This window comes from Colobus angolensis, unplaced genomic scaffold, assembly GCF_000951035.1.
Source record: "Colobus angolensis palliatus isolate OR3802 unplaced genomic scaffold, Cang.pa_1.0 Scaffold12, whole genome shotgun sequence".
Classification (NCBI taxonomy): Eukaryota; Metazoa; Chordata; class Mammalia; order Primates; family Cercopithecidae; genus Colobus; species Colobus angolensis.
Window position 1 is genome coordinate 399270 of NW_012113141.1, and position 21717 is coordinate 420986.

Sequence of the window (21717 nt, forward strand, 5' to 3'; positions counted from 1 at the left end):
GTTTTGTTTCATTATGAATTCTTATTTTATATTCAGTATAAAGCAAATAGAATTTTTGTTAGATAATGTTGTACACAATAAAATTTGAGTGACAAACAAAAAAGAAGAAGAAAGGAAAAAATAAAGAAGCATGGTTTATACAGCAGCCCAATGAAGCAAGCTTGAAGCTCATTTCAACAACTTTACTCAAAGGGTGTTCATGTTTGATTGGTATTATCTAAAAGAAAGATATAAAACTGTTTTCCATGTCATTAAACAATTTTTCATGAATAAATTTGAAAATGATATAAGGTTAGGAAAGGAAGACAAAATCGAGAGTCAAAAGATCCTGATGGACTGTAACAAAAAGCTAGAATTAATAAGATAAAGTTCAATGAATATAAATGTAACTTCTACCTTTACATATTTTTTAAAAAAAACTAGTATCACAGGAGGAAGACCTGGATTAGGAGTAGTTTGAGTTCAGAGAGTTGGAGGTTTTAATTGTTTTCAAAATCAATATGAACCAACAACATGACAAGGCTACTGTGATAGGTAAGATCATGTTAGACATTAAATCAGGGATGTAATTGTACATTTATATCACGGAATGTTCACATCAGGGAGTTTGTTTTGATTTCAAGACATTGATTTCAACATTTTATGGAAGTTACCTACAATCCAGAGTGCATAGAAAAGGATTTACAGAGATGATTAGGGGGACTTCTATTTCTTGTAATGGCAAATTAGAAATTCAGTCTGATCCTCTGCTGAAGGAAACAAATAAGGTTTGATGATAAAACAATTCATCTTAAAAATATCAAAGAACTAATAAGGCAGTGAGAAATTACCTGAAATGGGTTTCAGAAGAGGCAATGTTCAGTATCCAATCAAAAATAGCCATTCACATTCTAAGACAAGACACCATGAGCAAAAGCAAGGAAAATGATAGCAGAAGCAGGCACCCTGGGAGTCCAAACACCAGAGTTCTCAAACCTTCCGAACCAGACAGTTCTGCTCACCATGTCAAGTAGATCAAAATAAAGACTGAAAGTTTCAGCAGGTAACTAAAAGTCATACAAAGAAATATAAGTCAATTTGAAAAATACACAGAAATTCTATGGTATTTAGAGTGGTCTGGAACTACCATATAAGGAACATTCAAAAGTCAAAAAATTTTTAGCCTAGAAAAGGGGAGACATAGGTAAGTCCCAAGAGTAATCATCAGTTATTTGAAAAGAGCCTTTTCTATTGCCTTGATTCTGTGTTGCTCCAGAAAGCAAAACTAGACCTACTATTTGAAATAGCAGGGAGGCAGTTTTAAGCTCAGTTTGAGAAATATGTCTCCAACAATTAGAATTGTCCAAAATCAGCTTCACTGTCTGAGAAAATTGAGATTGTTATCATTGTTAGTGATCATGTATTGTTAGGCAGTTGCATATATTGCATATTATCAGAGAGTCTTTCTACTTCAGGTAAAATATCAAACTGTAAGGGCACTGAAGTTTCTCCACTATGATTCTTTTGATTCCAAGTAGAAGCTAATATTGTCATAAACATTATTAGAAAAATTCCAAACTGACATTTCCCAAAGTATGGTTTCAGAAAGTCCCAGGATTACTATACTATGGAAGAGTTCTGGGATCAAAAACATTTGGGAAATTCTGAGTTAAGCAGAGTTAAACAGGCTTCTTTGGGGCAATATTTCTCAACAACTTTAATGTGCTAATGTGCATCAAAACATTCATGGGAATTTACATGTGCAGCATTGATAACTTACAAAAAGAAACAACTTTTTTCCTTTTCCATATTTTCAAGACATGTTCTACAGAATACTTTTGGGGAAATGTTGGGCTAAATAATTCTAATCTTGATGATCTCAAAAACAATTTAGTGGTTTTCATTCTACATGAAGTCTTGAAAGAATTGAGTTGATAATATGATTCATATATAAACTTTTGATGACGATGAAACCATGAAAAACTATCATAATTTACCACAAAAGATGTTCCCTTCTCTTTGATAAGATGCCACTTCCTTTTTCATAACATATCACTGCTTTACTATACATACTTATATGTGACATATAATCTAATTGAAATTCAGGCTCTAAGTGTGAGAGAGGATGGATAGAATTTAAAACACCTTCTGGCATATCTAACTTACTTTAACAACTGGTTGTAGGTCCATGAATTTGCCAAAACTTTTAAAAGCTGTTTGTAGTTAAAGCTGTTCTAACTATTAGAGTAGTAAGTTCCAAAAGTTTTAATTCTTTCCTGTTGCCTTGAGCAAGTTACTTAAATTCAGTGTGCCTCAGTTTTCTCATTTCTTAAATAGAAATCATGATCATAGGGCTGTCATGAGAATTGAATTAAAAGGGATAATCCAGCACAGTGTTTGGCATATTATAAAAACCCAATAAATATTAACTCTAATTTTTACTGCAAGAGGTACTTTGCTTTTGTTTGATCTACAACACCATCCTGCTTCATTTGCATGGCATAATGTAGGTGAATTACCTACCTCTGTGCCTAACTCCTAGTGGACACTCAACTAAAATGGTAGTGAAAGTGGTTTTATTCTTTATACAGTTACCTCCTAATTGGTTATGAAGGTGGCAGTTTTCACATTACAAAAGTCCTGCATTCTGCCCTATCTCAACAAATCTAGAGTCTAAAACAGGAATTACTGGGTCATTGGAACTAGGTATTATCACGTCACTGGAACTAGGAATTACCTGCCACTTAATCTTTTGTACCCATTTCTTTTTTACAGCATTTGTTAGTGTCTGTATTCAAATATGAGACAAATGAATCTCAGAAATGTTCAGTAATTTGCCTATGGTTATTAAACAAACCAAGAAGCAAGTAACAGAAACCTTTGCTCAATTATGTCACCTACAAATCCACTAGTAAACAGCTGCTGGTGATGAAAACAATTCCCTTCCCTAAAAAGCTAAACTAAAAAAATCTTTAAAAATAAAAAAAAAGGATCGAATTGCTCTTTTTACTGTAATAAAACTATCAGTTTAGTAATTTGTCTATGGTTACTCAACAAACCAAGAACCAAGTAACAGAAACCTTTGCTCAATTATATCACCTACAAATCTTCTAGTAAACAGCTGCTGGTGATAAGAACAATTCCCTTTCCTAAAAAGCTACTTAAACTAAAAAAAAAAAAAGGATTGATTTGCTGTTTTTATGGTAATAAAACTATCAAAAGAAAAAAATGGAAGTACAAAGAGAGGGTCACTCTAGTGTTAAAATAAGCAATAGTGAATACAAGAAAGATGTGGCCAGGTGTACTGGCTCACACCTGTAATCTCAGCACTTTGGAAGGCCAAGGTGAGAGGATCATGAGGTCAGGAGTTCGAGACCAGCCTGGCCAACATAGTGAAACTCCATCTCTACTAAAAGTAAATAATACAAAAAATTAGCCAGGCATGGTGGTGTGTGCCTGTAATCCCAGCTATTCGAGAGAACTGCATGAACCTGGGAGGCAGAGATTGCAGTGAGCCGAGATGACCACTGCACTCCAGCCTGGGCAACAGTGTGAGATTCCATCTCAAAAAAAAAAGAAAAAAGAAAAAAAGAAAAAGACAAAGACAAAAAGAAAGATGCAAAGAAAGGTTTAGCTTAGCAGTTAGAGAAAATGATTTTGACAAGAAGGTTAATCAAATAAGACCATTGTTTGCTTAATAGAGTAGTGATAGTAAAATCACAGACACTTTATGACAATGCAGATGTATTTATAGACAGAGTATAAGGGTCCTATTTCAAGCAGAAAATACAACAGATATAAAAAGAGTTCTTTGCAACCTTTTCATCTGAACACTACTAATGATTTGATCAAACTAAGAAAACAGACTTTAATAAAATTCTCTTTCTACTAAAAATGTGCTAAGTGGGTTTGTCTGAAAAAATAAAGCATTCAGGATATCTTGCTAACTTTGTATCCTACTAGTTAATATGCATTATTTACTTGTATGAAATACATGTCTACATTTTCCTAATGGATTACTACAGACATCACAGACTACCTGTAAACATGCACTCTTTATCCTGAATCAAGAGGACATGGCAAAGTAGAATTCATTTACAAACCAGGATAAATTTCCAAATGTCTTAAGCTTTAAGTTTTGTATTTTTCAAGTCATTTATACTCATATGTTTATTATATATTATCTATATAATGATGTGATTTATTTATAGACAGCATAGTTATTTAAATGATGTTATTTATTTATAGAGAACATAGTTATTTAAGTGATCAAAAGTCTATAATTTTCCTAGCCATTTCCTTATAAGCAAGCCATCTTCTGTTTAATTTCCCATTGGCTTTAGAACTAACTCTGGCTTCCTTATTTTGAGGTATACATTAGTCTTCACAACCCAGTCTAGTCTGCTTCTGAAGGGGTGAAGTTAAGAAATGAGAGTGAAGCCAAGATGCACTAGGATCGACGCCAGGTTCAGAAAATGAAATTAGAAGTGAAGACAATGCCAAGGTAAACTAAGCCATCTTTTACTTACAGCTGACACATGTTGCAAGAGGCACATGACATCAATCATGTCCGCAAGGATAAGGAGTCTCGTCACTGCAGCCAGCAAGGCACGGGCAGCTTGAACCACAGCCTCCCTTTTTGGGAGAAAACAGGGATCATCTGTAAATCTCTCAGCTGATACTTTCAGAGCTTCACCTGAAAAATACAACCCCAAATAAGTTATACTTTAAGTTTCACCTATGCCTATTTCAGAATTTATCAGCTAACCTAATTCCAAGTAAATTCCAAGACTAAGCATAATATAAAAATATTGTCAGTTGACAACTGTCAACACATGGTTTCTCAATAAACAATGCCGTTTCAAATTAACATTTGTTTTTGACAAATATTCTGGAATTAAGAAGCATGATATCATTTTCTTGCAAGAAAATTGTGCTCAATTGACTAGGAACATCTAATAAAATTGCTGTCAACTTCTGCTTTTGCTGAATCTCGTTTCTTGTAAAAGGTTTTATTACTAAAGCTTCAATCATAAACAATCCTGCTTATAAAAACAAGGTAAATCTTTATTGAGTTGAAAAGTAACTCAATGGATGTTAGAAAAGAGGTAGTCTTTAAGATAATAAGACTACAGCTCTGCAATAAAAGTTTAACATAGGCAAATTTATTCTAAACTGTCAATATAATGAATAAACTATATCCTAGAGTTAGTCACAGAAATAGTACTTCATAGTGCATAATTGTTAAAGAATATTGTGTTCACTATTTTTAATGCCTTTTCATTTAAAATATATCTTGTTATTAAATATATATTCATTCATTGTTTTACGTTCCCAGTTCAGAAGGGTATGAAATGAAAATATTTAATAAAAATCTCTCTTTACTCCCATCCAATAGCATAATTGATAATTACCACATCCACTATTTTTTAAGTTTTTAAATCTAAACTTGCTTTTATTATAAAAGTATTATAATACATGTCCATTACTTTTAAATAATTCACCACACCAAAGAACATCAAGTAAAAATTTAAGTCTCCATACTAATCCCCCAAAGCACCAACTATTCAGCTCTTGTATATCTGTCCAGAAATTTTTACATGAATGTATTATTCATGTGTATAAGTATATATAGATACATATGTTTTATATATGTATGTTTTCTGAATATATTCATATGCATTCATATATACAAATGTTTTATAAAGACAGATTTTATAACAAAACATAGTTATTGTATATGTTATAAGAAGAAAAGATAAAAATATAGAGCCTTAAACAAGTAGTATCCTACTAGAGAGATTTTCTATAATTTCTTTTTGCTTATCAATTTATTTTCCTTTCATACTGGGAAAGAGATGACCAGCAGGCAATATACCACAAGAATTAACAGTGTGTACTCTGGAGCCAGACTGCTTCAATGTCTCTGTCCTAGTATCTTAATCAAGTCACTTAACATCATTACTCTTCATTTTCTTCTTTTTGAAATTAATTAATAATAATAACTACTATTTTACAAGTATTAAATAAGAGTACATAAGGCATATTTCATTGATACACTGTAACTTATTTTACCAGGCCCCTAATGAACACATAGGTCATTTCCAACTTTTTCCTATTTCATATAATACTACAGAGAATGCCCAGGACATATATCTTTACATGCATGAACAAGTTTAGCCGTAGGATAAATTCCTAAAAGTAGAATTCCTGAGTCAAGAGGCAAATGAATTTTAAGTTTTGTTACATATTGCCACAAAATTCTCCAAAATACAGTCATCCCATCAAAAATATACAAAAGGGTCTGTCTTATCCATTTATGGATTACATCCGTAAATATTTTAGTTTTCATTGACTCATGAACCTTAGCATAAAGAAAATTGAGTCAGTTATTTTACTAAATAAAATAAAGAATACTGTTTCTTATAATTGACAAAACTTGTGAGGAGGGTCTGAGACTGTCTCAACATGTTAGTATGTCTCATTTAGATCTCTTTAGCAATACCAAGTGAGGAACTATGACTCTAGATACTTCTGAGATCAAATTCTTATATGTCCCATCTAGTTCTGGGACCCTGGACACTAAATGCCTTCAATGTCTTTATCCAGAGAAAGGGGTAAAAATATGATTTATCTCACAGTGTTTCTTGGATGCTTAGATGAGATAGTTCATATAATATATTTAGCACAGTATTTAAACATGGAAAGCACTCAACAAAGATTAACTGTTACTTTGGGGAAAATTTCTAATAGAGATGGTAAATTTTTAAGACCAATAGGTGGGTGATTTTAATGTGCTTCTCTGCAAGTCAGAATTGCTGCTATAAGACTTTGAAAAGTTAAACTGACCTCCAAAATTTAGAAAGCAGATGAATGCCCGCAAAAAAAGATTAATTTTTTATTGTTGTGATTCTGACTTGGAAAGTTATAATAGCCTTTTTAGAATACTGTCTTTGACTTCACATACTAAAACTAAATATATATCAAAAAATTACATATTTTTTACTCTAAAAATGTTGGAATGTTGAACAACTGGCTGAAGAGCCATATTCAGAAAGAGATCATTTAAACAATTATTATATTCTTGTCTTTGTTAAGGGAATATGAAGAGCCAGTCAGGTAGCTCTGTTGGAAGGAGAAATGTCACCCCCAAAATACATTAATAAAGATGCTATAACTTAAATTCTTATTGCTGGACTTGTCCCTAATTTCCCCAATATTCGTAACCCTTTTCAGCTGGTTTCAGCCCACACTCTGGTCCTAAGTTAAACATCACTTCCTGTGGGAAGCCTGGACCCCCCATTACTAAGATAGGTCTTACAGTAAGATTCTATGCTTTCTACCATAACCTTCATAATTTATTATAACAAATTGTATCAAAACCTGTCTTTTCTTCTGGATCATAAAACTAGTAAGTGCAAGAGCTGCACTGGTCCTGGTCACCACAGCATTCCCAGGATCTAGAATAGTGCTTACTCTGTTGCATATATTCAATACATTGACTACATATTGCCAAATTAATATGTGAATGGACATTATTCAACTTTTCTTTGATAAACATTTGTTGTTTCCTCTATAAAACAGCTGTATCCTAGGTATCCAGGAGATAGATATCAGTATGAAACAGTTTTTTTGCAGCCCGAGAAGTTCAGAGTCAAGTGAAAGTCATCAAACACTGATACAGGTTTCTGGTACAGGCCTGTACAAAGTACTAAGAGACACAAAGGAGGACCTACCTCTGCCTGAGGTGTCAGAAGACATACAAAGGAATGTTCTAGGTAAAAGAAACATGTTCCAACTATTGATAAGGTATTGATAACAACAACTGGTTTATAGAATTTAGCCAGTTCACTGTCATATTGATTTCTGACAGGAGAAAATGGTTATTTTCCTAATTAAATAGAAAAAAAGGTACAAGTTTCCTTTCCATCTATAATATTAGCATCTATGTTTTATAAAGTCTACATGTGGAGAGTCTACTCTTTTGAAATATCATTCCCAATCTTGCTTATAATGCTTTTACTTTGAAGTTTGCTGAATAGGAAATTTCACATTTAAAATACATACAAATAAAAATAACTACATTTTTTCTTCAAGAAATCCCACTCTATACATAAAAATAATTTACTAAAGGTCTTGAAAATGCCACAAAAACTAGGTTCAGAAAACTTCTTTCTACTGAGTCCATTTAGTTCCTTTCCTAAAAAAGGGATTTTTTTTAATTGTTAAAAAAAGTCACTTATGAAATGCCTGCTAAAATAAGGTACTAGAGTATATAGTCCACAAATATCTATAGAGGTAACTTTTACACACCTATATATGTGTAAGAGATGAAAATTTCTGAATATACAAAAATCTGACCTACAAACTATATGATCAAATAAATACACTCCAGAAGTACAAAAAAATTGTTGGCCAAATACACATATTACAAAATATTCTTTATTTCATAAAGCTTCCTATATGGTTCTTTTACAAGTTACTTTGCTGCATTTAAAAGTATAATTCTACTTTCTAAAAGTGATTATATTGATTACAAACGTAAAAGTCAAAGAAAACCTGGTATAAGAAAAATATCCAGAGGAAAAAGAGAATAACCAAAATGAAAAGGGGCAGGTACTGAAGATAAAAAATTTCCCCGGCTTTTACTTGACATTATGTTTATTATTCTATTAAGATTTCTAATATATGGATCTGGCCAAGTGATGCAAATACATCATGGTAAAAGGTTTATATCATACACATATAACATGCATTAGTACATACTCATTGATTCAGTATATAATAGGGTTCACAGACTGAGACTAAACACTCAGGGTTTGGTTTTATTTGTTTTTAATTGGGAAAGTGCCATTTTGAATCTGAAAACTCTGAAAAGGTAGAAGCTTGAATTTAACTTTTTAGCAGACAATTATTTTACTTGGCAGGAAAGAGAGGGTGATGATCTCAATGCCACCCTAAACTTACACAGATGTTAAAAAAAAAAATGGTAAAGACTCTCCTTTAAAATATCCAAGACAGTTTGACTACAAGGACCAAAAATGTTTTGTATGATTAAAAGAAAACCTTATTATGGCAGGTGGAAGGGAAGCAAAGCTAGCCACTGCTGTGTGGACCCAAGGTTGGGTGCTACAGCAGGGTTATAGACGAGGAATGTGGCTGCATATGGTTGCTATTGTAAACTATTGGCTATGTTTTATTTCCATTTTATTATCGTTGAACTCAGTAAGTCTTATTTAAAGTTCTAATTTGCTTCCAGCGAAGGCAGAGTAACAGAGACCAGATTCCTTTCCTACCTGAAACCAAAACACATACCAAATAAATGCAAAAATGGTTATAAGGCACTAGATGTTAGGCAATTAAGGTCAGTAATCCCTGAGAAATGGACCCCCCCTCCAAAAAACAAGGATGACCCTTTTGATAGCCCCAGCTTACCACCATAAGAGATTTTCCAGGCCATGATACAGGAAGGGGAAACCAAAGCAGAGCCTGGCAAATTCTCTGAGCTGAGGAGACAAAGCTGAGAGTCCTGGGAGATTCAAGGCAGTAAAAGTATAAAACAGAATAGAGAATGATAAAGGGAAGAGATACACAGAGAAAGAACACCGATAATCTGCACATGCTCCCTCTTGGTATTCAGCTGAATACTGATCAACCCATATACTGGAGGAAACCACCCAAGGCTAGGGAAAGAACCACCCAAAAGGATTTGAGGTAACATTACTTGCCACTCACACAGGACTGGCAATAATGCTTGTCCAACCACCAGACTTGAAAACTTCATAACTTATGGGACATTGAGTAGAATACAAAGAAGAGTCTTGCCTCAATAGTGGGGAAGAATTAGCCTTAGGCTGAACATTGCCCTAGAGCCCTCTAACGAAGCAATTCAGAGAAAGCAAAATTCCCAGCTTCAAGACCAGCAGCATTCATGCATCAGAGAAGAGAGAGAGCCAGGTAAAGGCAACAGCAGACCAGCATAATGATTTAATGAAAATGGAGGTGTGTCTGGAATTGGTGGGTTCTTGGTCTTACTGACTTCAAGAATGAAGCCGCAGAACATCACAGTGAGTGTTACAGTTCTTAAAGGCAGTGTGTCTGGAGTTGTTCGTTCCTCCCGGTGGGTTCGTGGTCTTGCTGGCTGCAGGAGTGAAGCTACAGACCTTTGCGGTGAGTGTTACAGCTCATGAAGGCAGCATGGACCCAAAGAATGAGCAGCAGCAAGATTTATTGTAAAGAGTGAAAGAACAAAGCTTCCACACTCTGGAAGGGGACCCCAGCAGGTTGCCATTGTTGGCTCAGGCAGCCTGCTTTTATTCCCTTATCTGACCCCACCCACATCCTGCTGATTGGTCCATTTTACAGAGAACGGATTGGTCCGTTTTGACAGAGTGCTGATTGGTGCGTTTACAATCCCTGAGCTAGACACAAGAGTGATAATTGGTGTGTTTACAATCCTTTAGCTTGACACAGTGCTAGACAGAAAAGTTCTCCAAGTCCCCACCAGATTAGCTAGATACAGAGTACTGATTGGTGTATTTACAATCCTTGAACTAGACACAGAGTGCTGATTGGTGTGTTTACAAACCTTGAGCTAGACAGAGTGCTGATTCGTGTATGTACAATCCCTTAGCTAGACATAAAGGTTCTCCAGGTCCCCAGTAGACTCAGGAGCCCAGCTGGCTTCACCTACTGGAGCTGCCCCCCAGTCCCTCGCTGTGCGCCTGCACTCCTCAGCCCCTGGGCGGTGGATGGGACTGGGCACCATGGCACAGGGAGCAGGGCTCGTAGGGGAGGCTCCAGCTAGGCAGGAGCCCACTGCAGGTGTGGGGGAGGCTCCAGCTGTGCAGGAGCCCACTGCAGGTGTGGGGGAGGCTCAGGCATGGTGGGCTGCAGGTCCCAAGCCCTGCCCCTCAGGGAGGCAGCTGAGGCCCCGGGAGAATTCGAGTGCAGCACCAGCCGGCCGGCACTGCTGGGAGACCTGGTGCACCCTCTGCAGCTGCTGACCCGGGTGCTAAGCCCCTCACTGCCTGGGGCAGTGGGGCTGCTCTGAGTGTGGGACCAGCCAAGGCCACACCCACCTGGAACTCGCCCTGGCCCGCAAGCCCAGCGCACAGCCCTGGTTCCCACGGCACCTCTCCCTCCATACCTCGTCACAAGCAGAGGAAGCCAGTTCCAGCCTCAGCCAGCCCAGAGAGGGGCTCCCACAGTGCAGCAGTGGGCTAAAGGGCTCCTCAAGCGCAGCTAGAGTGGGCGACTAGGTCGAGGAGGCGCTGAGAGCAAGCCAGGGCCGCCAGCACGTTGTCACTTCTCAGAAGGACATGAGCAGCCAGTCAGTGAGCCCTGCACCATTGGGAACTCTCAAAATGAGCTGGGAAATACTTTGATTGGGTTGATTCTATAAAATTATACTAAATGTTTTCTAAAACATAAAATCTGATGGGGCTAGTTTCTATAAAAATAATAGAAACATCTCCCAACATCATAGATAGGATATAGTAGAAGCTGTATTAAAAGACCTCCTCTTCACCACCTCTCTAGATTAATAAACTCTTTTTATTACTCTCAGCAACATATTAATGATATCTCCTTTCTGGTATGTAAAATACACTGAAGACCTTCTGCTTCCAATAATTGAAGTTGATCAAGAAGTTGAAAAGGTTTGCTCCCCAATCTTTCCATGTGAGTTGTAATTATAATTATATAGTTTTATTAATTATATAAATCTATCAAATATAAGTGTAAAAATACATATATTAATTTTTTAAAAACTAATTTTTAATGCTTTGGAGACATTCAGTAAAGACAAGTTGCTAAAAATGTTAAGTTGGATGTGGAAGCAAAAAATGGTAAAAGCTGGAGCAGGGCAAGGCAAGGCAAGGAAAAGGATTATAAAAGATCAAGAAAGATTCTGCAGTTAGGTAGCTTCCCAAGTGTCATTAAGCTTTCTTCCATGAAGACACCAAAACTGGAAATCTTAGTCAATATAGTTTGGTTGTGGTTTTGGTCAAAATGACTATGTAAGATGCAGTCAACAAACCATGCTAAAAAGAGATTGGATAACATTCATGTTACACCCTTTAATATAAAATAAAATATTTAAGTTGTGCATTTGTGTGTGTATAACTAATGAACTAATGAACTTTTTACTTCTAATAATGAGAACGAATATATCTTGAAGCAAAAATTATCTGCTGTATTTTAAAACACTGGAAATAACTTTCAGTCACATTTAGTCAAACTTTAATTATATACTTATATGTAAAAGTACACAACTCCTGATTTAAAACTTTATTAATATTTTTATGAGCAAAATATTTTGTACAATGTATCTATAAACTATGCACCTAAAAAATTCAATGTTAAGGAAGATTTTAAAATAGAGCTAAACATCTCTTCAGAATTTCAAAGAAAAATGAAATTTTTTAATTTTCAAAAAACTGACCAAGTATTTTCATGTCATATTTAAATTTGACAATTTTTTTTTCTATGCAGACTCTCACTTTGTCACCTAGGCGGGAGTACAGGGGTAATCTTAGCTCACTGCAGTCTCAAACTCCTGGGCTCAAGCAATCCTGCCTCAGCCTTCCAAGGAGCTGAGACTACAGGTATGCATCACCAAACCCAATTAATTTTTTATATCTCTTATAGAGATAGGGTCTCGTTATGTTGCCCAAGCTGGTCTAGAACTCCTGGCCTCAAGTGATCCTCCCTCTTCAGCCTCTCAAAATGCTGGGATTACAGCCATGAGCCACCTCACTGAGCTAAATTTGACAATAATTTTAAGATAATAAAATACACAAAATATATTCCTACAACATTATCATCATCTCCTGGTGTTACAAGTTTCATATACCTAAAGTGGTTTACAGTAAAACAAACTGACAAAGGAACAAAGCAATCCATATTGTAAACCAATCAATAAAAAGAGAAAATAGTATGGATTTATAATTTAAATATTTAAACTTTGAGCTGAAATAGCTACCCATAATTACTCTCTATTGAATTTCTTTCCCAACAACCTATTGACTGATATGCCATCCACCAATAAACACTTTTATATTATTCTTGATGTCAATTTAATTCTTTTGAGGTGAAATAATAGGCCTTATAACTAAGGTTTCTGACTAAAGTTAATTTATCCTTTTTTTCTAATATTTCCTTTTATGGCTAAATATAGCAAGCTTAGCCATGAATACACTTACATTACACTATGCTGAATTAGCAAAAATTGATATATTTGCTTTTTTGACATCTGCTAAAAGAATCTCATTCTAGTGCTTTGGAGTTGAAAGCTTTTTTTTAATAAATGATACCTAACCCTTACAAACAGGTCATTCATTCATTTATCAACTACTGAGCACTAAAATATGCAAAGCACTATGGGGTATACAACAGTGATTATAACATGGTCTCTACCAGGTACCCTCAAATAGGAAAATGAACCACTTCAATGAGAAGATTCTTCTGTTTGGTTTTAAATGTCAGCATCTTCAGATACACCTACCTTAAAGTATATTGACATAGTTCCATAGCACATCCCCCCCAAAAATACAAATACAATAACTCTCCGTATGCACAATTCCTAGATTTCAATATTTTATGTATGATTTAAAAGTTCTCTGAGGAGAAAATGAAAAATGAGAGTGATCCTACATCAAAGGATCATTTTAAAATAAAATTACCAATTATCAATTATCACTTATAATCAGCCTCAACAAAGTTCTATTCATCAAGAGGTTAAGTAATAAAGTAGAATTCAGGCTTCACCTTACTAGAAATTCAAGTCCCACAGCTGTGATCAGAGCAATAAATATTTAAAAAATTTATTCTTTCAAATATCACCCCATTCAGAGTACTACAGCTGTTAATCAGTAAGGTCAAATTTGGCCCTACTGATATGCTCCTTATGTAGAAATGACAGAAGTTATTTTAGGGCCCCATTATAAAGTCTTAGTTCACAAGCTCACACAAAACTTGCAAGGAAGTCAATGTGGCTAACTGTACGTACTGAAAGTACAAAGTCAAACCCCAAGGAGCATAAAAATGTAGGAAGATAAACATCTAGGATTCTGAACCATTACAAAAGAAAATACATTCCATTCACAAGAGCATCCAAAGAATTAAATAATTAGGAATAAATTTAACAAAGAAGTGTAAGACTTGTATGCTGAAAACCACAAAACATTGCTGACAAATTAAAGATGACCTAAATAAATGATCATATCTCGTGCTCATGGATTAGAAGACTTAATATTAAGAGAGCAATACTCCCCATATTGGTCCACAGATTCACAATAATCCTTGACTGATATGGCTTAGATGTTTATCCCCTCCAAATCTCAGGTTGAAATGTCATCCCCAGTTTTGAAGGTGGAACCCAGCGGGAGGTGTTTGGGTCATGAGGGTGCATCCCTTATGAATGTCTTGGTGCTGTCCTCATGATAACAAGTGAGTTCTTGCTCAGTTCCCATGAGATCTGGTTGTTTAAAAGAGTCTGGGACCTCCCACTCCTCTTGCTCCCACTCTCATCATGTGACATGCTAGCTCCCCCTTTGCCTTCCACTATGACTGGAAGCTTCCTGACCCCCTCACCAGAAGCAGTTGCTGATGCTATGCTTCATGTACAACCTGCAGAACCATGAGTCAATTAAATCTCTTTTCTTTATAAATTACCCAGTCTCAGGTGTTCCTTTATAGCAATGCGAAAATGCATTAACACACTTTTAACGAAATCCTTGCTGGCTCTTTTGAAGAAATTGACCAGCTGATCCTAAAATTCATACAGAAATGCAAGGGACCCAGAATAGCCAAAACAATCTTGAAAAAGAAGGGCAAAGTTATAGAAATCACACTTCCCAATTTCAAAACTTACAAGGAAGCTATAATAATCAGTAGAATTGATATCTCAGAAATAAACCCTTGCACTTATGGTGAGTTGGTCTTCAACAAAGGGGTCAAGAAACTTCAGTGGGAAAGTAACAGTCTTTTCAACAATGGTGCTGGGACAATTAGATATACACACACACACAAAAAAAAAAAAAAAAAAACTAAATGTGGACGTCTATCTCATACCACACACACAAGTTAATTCAAGGTAGATCATAGACCTACATGCAAGAGCTAAAACTATAAAACTTAGAAAGAAAACAGGAATAAAACTTTATAATCTTGAGTTAGGCAACAATGTCTTATATATGACACCAAAAGTACAAGCAATTAAAAAATTGATGAATTGGACAATCAAAACTTAAACCTTTTGGACTCCAAAAAACAAACAAAAAAAAATTAAGAAGGTAAAAAGACAACCCACAGAATGGAAGAAAATGTCTGTAAACCCTATATCCAATAAGGGGCTTGTATCCAGAATCTGTTAAAAAAAAAGAAACTTACTACTTAATAATGAAAAGACAACCCAGTTTTTAAAATAGGCAAAGAGTCTAAATAGACATTTCTCCAAAGAAAAAATACAAATGGTCAATAAGCGCATAAAATGACATGCTATCATAAATATAATCTAAATTATTAAAGCATAATTAAAGATGTACAGAGGTTTTAGTAAGGACCTTTGAATAAGTTTTTTTATTATTTAAAAATAGGCATATTTCTTGTGTAGTCAAAAACATGAGACTAAAAACATTCCTATAGAGGAGACCAAAAAAATAAATAAATAAATGTGTATGTATGTGTACTGGAAATTGTCACCTTAATAACTGTAAAAACTAGTGAGTAATTATTATAATGAAGCAGTAGAAAAGTAACATTTACATACATTGCAGCTAACTTCTCTCCTTGAGGGGCATATCAAGATCATTAAAAGGGTGCGGGTAGAGGGTGCTGATCTTGTTTATCACGCTGCAGCAAAACCATGAGCAGAATGGAAATCCCTAGAGAGACCCCATAGAGCTCATTATGTAGCTAAAATCAAACTCTAAGCTATAAATATTGGTTGTCTTTTGCACAAAAATTAACAGTAGCTTTAACTGTCCTTTCTTTTTACTTTTCCCACCAATGATACATTCAGTCTGAGAAACTTAAGATTCTTAACAAGTTAAGAGGTCAAATATTTTTGAAACTCCTTGGATTCTTAGTTCCTTTACTTCAGACAGAGTCAGCAAACTATGGAAACAAGCCAAATCCAGCCTGCCCTGTTTATGTGCAGCCTACAAGCTAAGAATGTTTTTTAATATTTTTAAAGGTTGGGGAAAAAACCAAAAGAGTAATATTTTATGACGTGAAAAATTATATAAAATGTAAATTTCAGTATACATAAATAAAACTTTATTGGAACACAACCATGTCTTTTTGTTTATTGCTTACATATTTCTATAGCTATTTTCATTCTTCAACAGACAGAGTTAAATACTTGCAATAATGTATGCCCCACAAAGCCTGAAATATTTACTCCCTGGCCTTTTATAGAGAATGTTTGCTGCCCCCTCATCTGAGATAAATGAACTAATAAAATTCATAATCTGTTTTTTTAAAAGCACTTCATTTTTAAAAAGTTCATACAACTAACAAGGGTCTCCATTTTGATGTATATAAGTGTGGCCCTAAAAATTCTTTTTCAAAAACTCTTTAGTTGGCCATCATATCTTAAGCTGAATATATGAACCTTGCCTGAAAATCCTAGACAACATAAAGTTGAGTTTATCCCTTAAAAGAATAAAACTTGACCCAGCAGTCTTTCAGCTTCAGTATTCATATATCTAATAATTTTAGCATCTCAGGAATTTCCCATATGCCTCAGTTAAATAGTTCCCTGAAGAATACTCAGCCAGCTCTAAATAATGCTCCCAGTGTAATACCAAAAGGAGGTATGAATTTTCTCCTCACCCCAAAGCATAATAGTGAAACACCATACTGCAGGAGTCAACAGCCAGCTCATCTACCTTGTTCACTACCTTTCAATGAAATCCTGAGCAAGTCACATAATTTTTTGGTATCAATATCCTTATTATGCAAACACAAAGATTACGGAAACACAATAAAGAAAATAGGTGAAACCCTTTAGTTCTCAGAAAAATATACCGAATAAACACGGAGTTCTTACAAGGCAAAAGTATCCTCACTGCTATGTTTATATTTTATATATTTTAGTGTGAAGATTTATCATGTCAAAATTAAGGCTACTCCCATCAAACTTCCAGAAGAATTTCCCGTGGAGATTCAGCAAACTTTCCTGTCTCAGTCCATCATAAATCTCAGCTTGCTATTGATAGGGAAGGGAGGCTGGGAAGTGCTGGGTAAAGGAGGGTGTAGTTCCTGGCGAGGGCTCCACCTCCAGGCCTGTGCCCACAGACCTAGGTGAGGACAGGCACTCCTACCTTGGCACCCAAATGTTGCATTTCCCAAGACTGTCCTGGCCTGCCACTTTGCAGTCCTGTGCCTATAAAAAGCCCCGAGACTCCAGCAGGCAGACACACAAGCAGCTGGACGTGGAGAGAAACACATCTTGGTGGGGGAATACACAAGCAGCTGAACATTGAGAGGGTGTCGAGAGGAGCAGATCCGTGGAAGAAGACACAAGTGGCTGGATGTAGAGAGGACATCAAGAGCAGACCCGCAGGTCACTGACCGGTGGAACGACGTGGAGTTTTACTGGGCAGTCGGAGAAGAGTCAGGCAGTATTCTAGGGGAAACCATCTTCCTTCTGTCTCCCCAACCTGCTGAGAGCTACTTCCACTCAATAAAAGCTTGAACTCATTCTCCAAGCCCATGTGTGATCAGATTCTTCTGGTACACCAAGGCAAGAACCCCAGGACACAAAAAGCCCTGTCCTTGAGATAAGGCAGGGGTCTAATTGAGCTAATGCAAGCCATCTACAGATGGCTTAACTAAAAGAGCACCCTATAACATTGTAACATGCCCACTGGGGCTTCAGAGCTGTAAACATTCACCCTGAGACACTGTTGTGGGGTTGGAGCCCCACAGCCTGCCCATCTGTATGCTCTCCTAGAGGTTTGAGCAGCGGGGCACTGAAGAAGCGAGCCACACTCCCACCACACACCCCATGAGGAGGACAAGGGAACTTTTCCCGTTGCACTATCAATCACACTATTTTAGGGGTTCAACCGTCCATAACCAGTGGTCTATCAATAGCAACTCTCAGTTCCAAATGCCTCCCTTCAGGGATGTTTGAAACTGCTATTTATTAAAGCAGGTAAATGCCACAGACTAAAGAAGAAAGAAGAGGTCAAAAACATTGGGTAAAAAAAGTAGCAATGAAAAATTTTGGAATATAAGGAGGAAACAGTGAAGCAAGTAAGGGAAAATAAGAGTTGCTAATTCCTTCTTTTGAATTATCAGTATAGACTGAATATCTGGTAAGGAAAATAAAACACGAATCTCATTGATAGCCCCTAGTGTCCAAAAGCAAAGAAAAATGAGAAGTATTATCTCATATAATGTGGTAGCACACAGAAAAGGATAACAAGACACATTCAAGAATACAATACAACAATTAAAGAATGCATTTGATATTACAGGTCCATGCATATTTAAGCACAGTCACTTATTTTACAGTTTCTTATAGTTTTTTTTTTCTTTTTCGTTGTTAGAGGTTAGACCTGAACCAGCCAAATCCTTGAGCCAACTTAGAATAATGATTATATAATTTTCATGCACTACTATTTTTTTCAACTTTTAAGTTCAGGGGTACATGTGCAGGATGTGCAGGTTTGTTACATAGGTAAATGTGTGCCATGGTGGTTTGCTGCATAAATCATCCCATCACCTAAGTATTCAGCCCAGCATGCATTAGCAATTATTCCTGATGCTCTCGCTCCCCACCCCCAGCCCTGATAGGCCCCAGTGTGTGTTGTTCCCACCTTGTGCCCATGTGTTCTCACCCCTCAGCTCCCATTTTTATTTGAGAACATGCAGTGTTTGGTTTTCTGTTCCTGCATTAGTTTGCTGAGGATAATGACTTCCAATTCCATTCATATCCCTGCAAAGGACATGATCTCATTTCTTTTTATGGTTGCATAGTATTCCATGATGTATATGTACCACATTTTCTTCATCCAGTCTATCACTGATGAATGCAATACTATTTTAAGTGGATTCTTCATCACTTTTTTCCTTTGGCCCTTTTTTAACCACATTTTTTTACTACTTGATCACTTTCACTGCCAGAAACTTCTCATGTTCTGTGATCTTAAATTTTCACTGATTTGGGGGCACTGGTGCACCTTTCAGTTTTGTCTTTCAACTATGATCTCAATTTGAGCAGGAATTTAATATGGGATGTGTGTCTGATAAAAACAGTTTTGATCATTCCAAGATGGCCAAATAGGAACAGCTCCAGTCTACAGCTCCCAGCATGAGTGATGCAGAAGATGGGTGATTTTTGCATTTCCAACAGAGGTACTGGGGTTTGTCAGACAGTGGGAGCAGGACAGTGGGTGCAGTCTACCAAGCATGAGCTGAAGCAGGGTAAGGAATTGCCTCACCCAGGAAGCACAAGGGGTAAGGGAATTCACTTTCCTAGCCAAGGGAATCCATGACAGACAGCACCTGGAACATTGGGTCACTCCCACCCTAATACTGAGTTTCTCCAATGGTCTTAGCAAACAGCACACCAGGAGATTATATTCCACGCCTGACTTGGAGAGTCCCATGCCTACGGGGCCTCGTTCATTGCTAGCACAGCAGTCTGAGATCGAACTGTAAGGGGCAGAGTGGCTACAGGAAGGGTGCTCACCATTGCTGAGGCTTGAGTAGGTAAACAAAGCAGCCTAGAAGCTTGAACTGGGTGGAGCCTACTGCAGTTCAAGGAGGCCCTTCTGCCTCTGCAGACTCCACCTCTGGGGGCAGAGCATAGCCAAACAAAAGGTAGCAGAAACCTCTGCAGACTTAAATGTCCCTGTCTGACAGCTTTGAAGAGAGTAGTGGTTCTCCCAGCACGGAGTTTGAGATCTGAGAATTGACAGACTGCCTCCTCAAGTGGGTCCCCAACCCCTAGGTAGCCTAACTGGGAGGCACCCCCCGAGTAGGAGCAGAGTGACACCTCACAAGGTCTGGTACTCCTCTGAGACAAAGCTTCCAGAGGAACGATCAGGCAACAACATTTGCTGTTCAGCAATATTCACTGTTCTGCAGCTTCCACTGCTGATACCCAGACAAACAGGGTCTGGAGTGGACCTCCAGCAAACTCCAACAGACCTGCAGCTGAGGGTTCTGACTGTTAGAAGGAAAACTAACAAACAGAAAAGACATCCACACCAAAACCCCATCTACACATCACCATCATCAAAGACCAAAGGTACATACAACCACAAAGATGGGGGAAAAAACAGAGCAGAAAAGCTGAAAATTCTAAAAATCAAAGTGTCTCGTCCCCTCCAAAGGAACGCAGCTCCTAGCCAGCAACAGAACAAAGCTGGACGGAGAATGAATTTGATGAGTTGAGAGAAGAAGGCTTCAGATGATCAAATCTCTCTGAGCTAAAGGAGGAAGTTCAAACCCATCACAAAGAAGCTAAAAACCTTGAAAAAAGATTAGACGAATGGCTAACTAGAATAACCACTGTAGAGAAGTCTTTAAATGACCTGATGGAGCTGAAAACCATGGCATGAGAACTACGTGACGAATGCACAAGATTCAGTAGCTGATTTGATCAACTGGAAGAAAGGGTATCAGTGATTGAAGATCAAATGAATGAAATGAAGCAAAAAGAGAAGTCTAGAGAAAAAAGAGTAAAAAGAAACAAACAAAGCCTTCAAGAAATATGGGACTACGTGAAAAGACCAAATCTACATCTTATTGGTGTACCTGAAAGTGACGGGGAGAATGGAACAAAGTTGGAAAACACTCTTCAGGATATTACCTGGGAGAACTTCCCCAACCTAGCAAGGCAGGTCAACATTCAAATTCAGGAAATACAGAGAATGCCACAAAGATACTCCTCGAGAAGAGCAACTCCAAGACACATAATTGTCAGATTCATCAAAGTTGAAATGAAGGAAAAAATGTTAAGGGCAGCCAGAGAGAAAGGTCAGGTTCACCACGAAGAGAAGCATATCAGACTACCAGCAGATCTCTCAGCAGAAACTCTCCAAGCCAGAAAAGAGTGGGGGCCAATATTCAACATTCTTAAAGAATTTTCAAACCAGAAATGCATATCCAGCCAAACTAAGCTTCATAAAATGAAGGAGAAATAAAATTCCTTACAGAGAAGCAAATGCTGAGAGATTTTGTCATCACCAGACCTGCCCTACAAGAGCTCCTGAAGGAAGCACTAAACATGGAAAGGAACAACTGGTACAAGCCACTGCAAAAACATGCTAAATTGTAAAGACCATCAATGCTAGGAAGAAACTGCATCAACTAATGGGTAAAATAAGCAGTGAACATCATAACAACAGGAAAAAATTCACTCATAGCAATATTAACCTTAAATGTAAATGGACTAAATGCTCCACTTAAAAGACACAGACTGGCAAATTGGATAGAGTCAAGACCAATCAGTGTGCTGTATTCAGGAGACCCATCTCACACACAGAGACACACATAGGTTCAAAATAAAGGGATGGAGGAAGATCTACCAAGCAAATGGAAAACAAAAAAAGGCAGGGGTTGCAATCCTAGTCTTTGATAAAACAGACTTTAAACCAACAAAGATCAAGAGACAAAGAAGGCCATTACATAATAGCAAAAGGATCAATTCAACAAGAAGAACTAACTATCCTAAATATATATGCACCCAATACAGGAGCACCCAGATTCATAAAG

General features: G+C 36.8%; 1 protein-coding gene across 1 annotated transcript in view; it reads right to left on the bottom strand.

Moving 5' to 3' along the window:
* CTNNA3 (catenin (cadherin-associated protein), alpha 3) overlaps positions 1 to 21717 on the bottom strand; it is a 518663-nt gene that overhangs the window by 370465 nt on the left and 126481 nt on the right. Inside the window, exon 4 of the mRNA XM_011929384.1 lies at positions 4509 to 4675. Within this exon, the coding sequence (XP_011784774.1) occupies positions 4509 to 4675 (167 nt within the window). The remainder of the gene's footprint in view (positions 1 to 4508; positions 4676 to 21717) is intronic.